The sequence below is a fragment of the Asparagus officinalis genome, chromosome 8, assembly GCF_001876935.1.
Source record: "Asparagus officinalis chromosome 8, Aspof.V1, whole genome shotgun sequence".
Taxonomy (NCBI): Eukaryota; Viridiplantae; Streptophyta; class Magnoliopsida; order Asparagales; family Asparagaceae; genus Asparagus; species Asparagus officinalis.
In genome coordinates, this window is record NC_033801.1 from 16,162,432 (window position 1) to 16,170,387 (window position 7,956).

Genomic DNA, 7,956 nt, shown 5'->3' on the forward strand with positions numbered 1-7,956 from the left:
GAACTTGTATTTATACTCAGTGCATAGGGGGTAGGTTAGTCACTTCAGCCGAGCATAGAAGGGCGGTGGCGAAGTGCGGGCTGGCAGCTGGGTCAGCCTCTGCTTTATAGGTGTCAGCTGGTGACTGGAGGGATGATCTCCTCAGCATTAAATGAGAAGTGAGAGGGAGTATGACAGTGGCCCACATGGTCCAATGAGTCATAAAGACTGTTAGGGGCTAGAGGCATGATAATGCATGTTAAGCATTAAATGCGACGTGGACACGTTGTCAACGAAGATAAGCTCGAAGCAGAAGTTATCCTCTAGCTTCGCCGAGAAATAATGCCTTTCGAGTCGTCCTCGTGAGGTGTTAATCACATGGTCGAGTGGACTCCTGGTGAGTCGTCTTTGACAAGCGGGTCGACTAGTACCGCTTTTCGAGTCGACACGAATGAATATCGACTCGACCAGTCGGCTAAGTCAGATTCTGCTGGGCTTGGGCCACCAAGTTGATTGGGGCATTAATTACGAAAATACATCCGTCCGTCACTTGTCAATAAATTGTATTTCGGCGAGTGGGAACACCATAACAGATTTCATTCTCACTTGTGAACTAGTGATACAAAACATGAGAATGAGAGTGAGAATTTTATTTTAGTTTCATTCTACAATCGCACCCAAATAAGAGAATGAGAATGACCATTTTATTCCCATATAAATTCCATTCCCATATATATTACATTCTATTCTTCTTCCATTCCGTTCTCTTTTGAGTTTATTCCCGTGTAACAAAGGAGACGTAAGTTTACAAAGCTGCAAATAGCCAATAAACAAGACTTCACTACTTTCCGGGTTACGAACCCGACCCGACTCCGAAATCTCGAACCATGTCTTATTTTACCCGCTTCATCGAAGAGCCTCGCCTCTTCTCCCCCGCTTCGCGACCGAAACCCTCGGAAAAACCTCGAAAGCTGCATCAATGGTGACGATCCCTCTCTCTCTCTCTCTTCCCCCCGCGTCTAATTTCTCTAATCCTCTTCATCTCTCTCAGGCATCGCCATCTCCCTCTATCGCCGACTGTTTAAAGCTCCTCAGAGGCGAACGAGACGAGCAGAAGCTTGCCGGCCTCCTCCTCGCCACCAAATTCTGCCAAAGCGACGACAGAGACTCAATTCTTCAGGTCTACAGTGCCGTCGGCCACCGGTTCCTCGATCGCCTCTTGATGACCGGTAACTTCCTCAATTTCTGTTTAAGGATCTCCAATTTCTTGCTAATTGATGGGTTTTTGTGTTGATCATTAAGGAATTGGGAAACGAGCTGGTGGTGGTAGCGTTAGAAGCGGAGAGGAGCGAGAGGCGTATTTAAAGCTATCGGTTACAGTTCTTGCTGGATTCTGTCGTGTGCCGGAGATCGCGTCGTCTATGGAGATGATCTCTAAAGTTCCTGTTATGGCAGAAGTTATGTCAAAATCGTGAGTTTCTTGATGTTGATTTTGGAAAGATGTTATCTTTTTGCACACTGATCATTGCTAGTCAATTGATCGCACTTACTATTTTTCTGAATATTCAGTTAGTTAGGGGCATAAAATTATAAATGCTAGTAAAAGAACAAGATTTGAGGTTGTGTGAATTGCACAATAAAATAAAATAGAGTGCAATGATTTTATAGAAAAAGTTGATTTCTCTTTTTGCTTTTGTTTACATTCTACTTTCTTACTTTCCTTGCTTGAGTAGAAAGTCTGGAAAATTTAGTCATTGTGGCTGGTTCTCTTTCCTTCTCGTCATGACATGATTATTAAGTAGTATATCAGTGAGAAGAAATTAATATGTCAACTCTTCAGCCTCGATCATCAGGAGGATCTTGTTTGGTATTTTAATGCTGTAGCGGTGTGATTTGATATAAGTTATATGCTAAACATAGTTGCTTAAGGTGCAGTTGTATGGGATTGTTTGTGCGGCTGGTTTCCTGTTGCAACAAAATAATGTGAGGAGTTTGAAACTTGTTGTTTTGCTGCATCTATACATTGCAGTAGCAAGTATACTTTTTGTCTGGAATGCACAATCCTTGACAATAACCTCGCAAGTAGAGTGCTGAAATTACCAGTGCCTTCCATGTAAACCTAATCTAGTAACATTTGACAATATTTTAATGCTATGCTAATACATCCATCAAGATTGGTGAAAATTTCCACAAATGTTCACTTCTGTGGGTTAGCTGTGGTTTTAGTGCCCATGCTTTCCTAATCATCATAAAGCACCAAAATTACAAATAAATTACTATTTATTTGTTGTACTATATCGTACTCTTTTAGGTGTGGAATGCACAATCCTTGATCATGACCTTGTAAGTAGAGTGGTGAAACACCACCATCTAGCATGTAAACCCAATACAATACTTTTAACATTGTTTTACTGCTATGCTAATACATTCATCAAGATTGATAAAAAATTCCTCAAATGTTCACTACTATGGACTAGTTTTGGTTTTAATGCCCAAGCTCACCTAACACATCATAAAACGTAAAATTTACTTAAAATTACTATTTATATAACCTTGTGTCGTATCATACTACTTTAGGAATGTATTGGCTTGTCTATAGTGCACGGCATCTGTATCCCTGTTTTTGTAGTTCCCTCCCTCCCTCCCTCTCTCTCTCTCTCAATCTCATGCTGCATGATTATTGTTAGAATTTTCCAGGGCATAGCAGATCTTTGAGGTGCTTATCATGCACCACTTTGTTTTCACACTATATAAGATGTTGTGGTTGGTAACATACAATTCATGCAAATTTTTACTGTAACATATTTTGTGGTTAGATACATAGTGTGTGCCAACTTTGGTCAAAATGACTGCTAGGAATAACAATGTCTTTAATAGGTGCCTAGAAGTGTAACGCTTTTGAGTAAATCCTGGCAGGTAGTCCCCTTCATCTGCGTTCTCTTCGTTACAGCCTTTTTTAATAACAAGATCATAATACATAAAGTATTCACTTTATTGCTTCACAAACTTGCGTATTCGACAAGATGCTAAATGACCGTTGTTAAGTGCACAAGCGCGTTTGGACTGATTTGTTTCACTCTTATCTCTGCGGTGTGCATTTTTTATATCTAATTGTTCGTCATTTGCTTGACTGGGATAACTTGCCATAGGCAAAAAGGCATTTAATAGATTTTTAATCTGCTACTGGGAATCTGTCATGTTATGTTGTTTCCATAAATATTGCATGACCTCTTTACCTTTATATGCAAGCTGCTTATTTTATCCATTTCCACTTTTACAATTCAGTATTCATGCAGATCAGATCAATCCGTTGCTGAGGAGTGCTATGAATTTTTGCTGTTAGTAGCTGGCGCTTCTGAAAAAGGAAAGTCTAGTTTCTATCAGCCTGGTGTGTTTGACATGCTAGCCCCACATGTCTATAGTTTACAAAATGGTACTCACTAAACACTCTTTTCTATGAGATGAAGGCAGTAGGCACACGACATTGACTTTTTAACAAAAGTATGGTTATTCAGAATGATTTCTCTTTTCTAGTTCATTTCTTTCACTTTATATGTACTGGCTTTTTATGCGAAATTTATCACAAAAACAAAGTTATGTATTAAAAGAAAAAATGTCCTCTCATATTGCTTGAGCTTGAAGTTTGTCTTGACCACAAGGGGCATGCTACAGTCAGGCTTTATGGTCTTAATTGCCTCTGCCACATGTTGGAGCAAAGTGTAAGGTCTATATTTCACCTCATCGAAGTCCACGCCTTGCTGCTGGACGTACCCTTTTGCTACAAGTCTTGCTTTGTGCTTGAGAATGTTGCCTTCATTGTCCTTCTTCAGCTTGTACACCCATTTGAGACCAATGGGTTTGGAACCCCGTGGTAACTCCGTGAGTCTCCAAGTCTTGTTCTTCTCGATGGCCTCCATTTCCTTCTCCATCGCTGTCCTCCATTCTTGATCTGATGCAGCCTCAAGATAGTTCGTAGGTTCTTCAGTGATCAGGAACAACTCCTCTGCAGGAAGGTCGATCACCTCCGTCTCCGCATAGATGTCCGCAAGGGATCGATAGCGTACAGGAGTCTTTTCTGCAATAATTTGATCGGCACTATTGTTTTGGGTTGAGGGCTTGACGTGTCGTGGTTTGAGTTAAAAGTTCAGTCTCACCATTCATATGCCAGTGACACGAATTTAGGAATTTGGGGACATGTTCCAATACATGGCGGTTATTCTGAACTGAAGAATAAAAGGAGTTAAACTGTGGTTTTTGCAATTAGACCTGTAGTATAATTTGGTCAATTGAAGTCAGGGCCAGTTGTGCTGTGGTCAGATATCTTGAATTTGTCTAAGAAGTCCTTTTATTTATTTATTTTTTCCTTGCAGTGACTTACATATGTAGGCTTTTGCTCCTTACGCTCTTTACTATGGTAATTGAGACCTTATGTGAGAACTAGCATCAACATAATGAATCATTTAAAAGACTTGCCCAACTCTGATTTACCTGTGTAACTGCCCTGTTATCAAGTTCTTGTGTATAATCATATAAACTATTTGCTAATGAGTTTTATCATGTACTCTTGGTTGATAATTTGCAAGCTGAGTTTATCTTGTTGTCTTTTTTGCTGATTCTAGTTTCAATATCTTTCCTTTTCTCTCTTCAAAAGTTCATCTTAATTCAAGTTTTACTTAAACTTGTTTAATGTTATTGAAGATTCTCAATTATTGGAACTTGCCATGAGACTTCTGCAACTGGTGCTAAACGGCCTGCTCATTGATATGATTGATGCTGAAAACATAACAGGGTTGTCATCCATGGTAATATGGATATACTTGGACCTAATTTTGTCATTTTTTCCCTCATTGAATTTCTTGATTTAATTCCTCTCACAGTCATGTGCTCTTATGTGTTAACTAACATTCTAAAACCCTACCTGACAGCTTGTATGTGATTTCAGGTAGCTGCTATTTCTAGACAGTTTGCTGAGCTGCACAATGCCTTCAAGTTTGATGCCTTGCACTTGCTTTCTGTAGTTCTATCTGCAAAAATCACTGTATGTGGATTTCATCTAACTTCGTCATATATATATTTTGCTTAATGTGTCTGAATATCATGCTGCAGTGAGTCTATGTTCTGTCTGCCAAAGCTTTCTACCCATATCTCATTATTATGGATTATTATTCATACCCACTTGGCACTCATTAATTTCTATGAAGGTTGGTCAACTTAAAGCTTGTGTAAATGGCATGTTTTTTTTGCATTTTAATCATACTGTCTAATTTTGCATGTCAAAAACAGTAAAAGTATCTTGACATCTGATAAAAAAGATATGATAAAGAGTATCTTGACATCTGATAAAAAAGATATGATAAGTCACAGGTTTGATTTGGTGTTAGTAAGAGGGCAGTAAATTATTGGGTTGGAGAGTTCAATGACATCTTTCCTTTAAGAAGGTTAAGAAAAAAAGTTAAACCAATTATTCAGATCTAGGTAATATCTAATTTTCTTGGTAATACCTCAGCTTTCTTGCTCATTTGAAGTGCTCACTTTCACTTGTTTGGTACCTCATGTATGATAATACTGCTTCATTGTGATGGTGCTGGAAGATAGCTTGGCAGCCTTATCTTCTTTGTAGTTACACCTTTTATTTAGATGATGACTATGAGATCCATTGCAAAATTACAGACAAAACTTAAATGAAAAAGTACAAATATAAAGGAAAAGAATTTTTTAAATATAGTTTGATGCATATTTTGACCTTCAAAAGTGGCTGAACTCATTTCTGTAGTTTTCAAAAGTTGCTGATAGGCTTGGGCATATATCCTTCTTGTATTCCATAGGTTCGTCATGGTTTTGCACATCTGGATTACAATTTGTACTCATAAGATATTTGCTTTATCTTGGAATGTAACTTCTATCATCCTGTTAGTTTAGGTGGCAGGGTATGATTCCTGTCACATGTATTCAGTGGCTAACATTGCATCACGACATTTTTCTATGTATGTTTCTGCTTATTTAGTTTGTTAGATAGAAGGATATTCCATATGATTATATGCAGTTGCTTTTGCATGTAATTTTCGTATGTTTTTATTAGGGGTGGGCGTGGGCCGGGCCGATTCAGGCCCGTCACCCGGCCTGCGGGGTTCAAGGCCGGGCCGGGTCCGACCCAGGCCCGCTCGGGTCAAAGTGGGCCGGACATAATTCTCTGATCCCATGTCTAGGATTAAACTTTCTAATTTTTTGTTTTTAATTTCTAAGCTATATTAACTTTGTATTAGTATCTATTAAATTATATTTAAATTATTTTTTCTATTTTACTCTTTATTTAAAATGATATATATATATACATACACATTGTACAAAGATAAACATCACACAGAAAAACATCGCAAATACAAAGATATACATAGTTCGGACTTCGAAGAAAGACCTATGTCCACAGAATGTTAATAATTTTCCTTTAGTTTAAATATAAATTATAAATTGTAGGTTGTCTAAAAATCACTGCAGATAACTGATCCCCCATCAAACACCGATGATGGAAGTTACAATCTGACGACTTCCAGAAGGCTATAATTTAAAGATTTTCACGACGTAGATCGATGAATGTTACAATCTGACGACCTTCACAATAACCGATAAATGCTCTAGTTCAACAGTCTTCACAATCAACATCGGGAGTTACAATCAAACGACTCATATTTTCAAGGAGCCAAGATGAAGATTACAAGATGACGGTCTTTGCAACGCTCCAGCAAAAGAGACCATAAATTGATAGTCTTTTCACATCAAAACGCAGAGGTCATCCCTGCGTTACACCATCAAAACGCAGATGTCATCCCTGTGTTGCAACATCAAAACACAGAGGTCATCCCTGCATTACACCATCAAAAAGCAAAGGTCATGCCCGCGTTTCAGAGTCAAAACGCAGGGTTCATCCCCAGTGCTCCAGTTAAAAACGCAGAGTTCGCGGACTCAAAACGCGGAGTTCATCTCTGTTTCCCAACTCTGCGTTTCAGATTTACAACGCAACGCGGCTTGTGCGTTCAGCCATCAAAATAGGCCCAACTTTGCGTTTCAAGTCTAAAACGCAGAGTTCGGGTCCTGAACGTTATTTTTCAGCGTTTGATTCGTTCAAAGCACGAACTGAACGGTTTTAAAACCGTTTTCTCCCACGATTTGGGGAGTTATTTAAGGGGACGGTTACACTCCATTCAGCCCCACTTAGGAGCGAATTAAGGGGGCGGTTATACCCCTTAATCCCTTATAAATAGCGGAAAACTCAATTGAGTTCGGGCTCTCGGATTGATCCTTCTTTTGGCCTTCGACTTGGAAGAAAAGAAGAGATCTTTGGCTGACTTTTGGGGAATTGCTGGAGCTTTGGAGATCGGAAACAGGAACTTTCTTCATCCTTGGCTTACAAACCGATTTCGGTTAAATCAATTCTTTCATAGAGTTTTAAACTCGTTCAGAGTTATCAACTCGTTCAGTGTTCTAAAACTTGCTTTGCAAGTTCTCCACAACGTCAAATCGTGAGGAGAAAATATCGTTCCAATGAATTAAGACGTTCGGATCGTCAACGGAGAACAAACTCGATGCGAGCATTCGAGGGAGGCACTCCATCGTCACCGTGAAGAACCCAGACTTAAACAAAGGGAAAAATTCAGATCAATTCTCTTCTATTTTGTAATCAGGAAATCCAAATTGTAATTGAGATTGAGAGAATAAAATCAAACACAGTTCTTTCATTTTCATTTCACAAATTTCCACCAAACATAAATACAAGAGGAAAAAATAAAAAAATGGTAACTAAAAACTAATAATTCAAATCCGGGGTTGGGTTGGGCTGGGCCGGGTCAGGTCAATGGTGGGCTGAGTTAAGGTGGACCGGGTTAAGGTGGGCCAGACCTATTTCTCTAGTTCCGGGTCTGGAGCTGGACCTAGCCCGATCCGTGAGCCGCGTATATCACGGGTTGGATCGGGCTCGGCCAG

General features: G+C 39.3%; 1 protein-coding gene across 2 annotated transcripts in view; it reads left to right on the top strand.

Moving 5' to 3' along the window:
• The window catches only part of LOC109820017 (neurochondrin), a 19,541-nt gene continuing 12,459 nt past the window's right edge, over positions 875 to 7,956 (top strand). For both annotated transcript variants that reach the window (XM_020386052.1, XM_020386053.1), the window contains exons 1-6: positions 875 to 961; positions 1,031 to 1,208; positions 1,282 to 1,450; positions 3,276 to 3,412; positions 4,678 to 4,781; positions 4,922 to 5,017. In XM_020386052.1, coding sequence (XP_020241641.1) covers positions 959 to 961; positions 1,031 to 1,208; positions 1,282 to 1,450; positions 3,276 to 3,412; positions 4,678 to 4,781; positions 4,922 to 5,017 — 687 coding nt within the window. In that variant the 5' untranslated portion in view covers positions 875 to 958. The remainder of the gene's footprint in view (positions 962 to 1,030; positions 1,209 to 1,281; positions 1,451 to 3,275; positions 3,413 to 4,677; positions 4,782 to 4,921; positions 5,018 to 7,956) is intronic.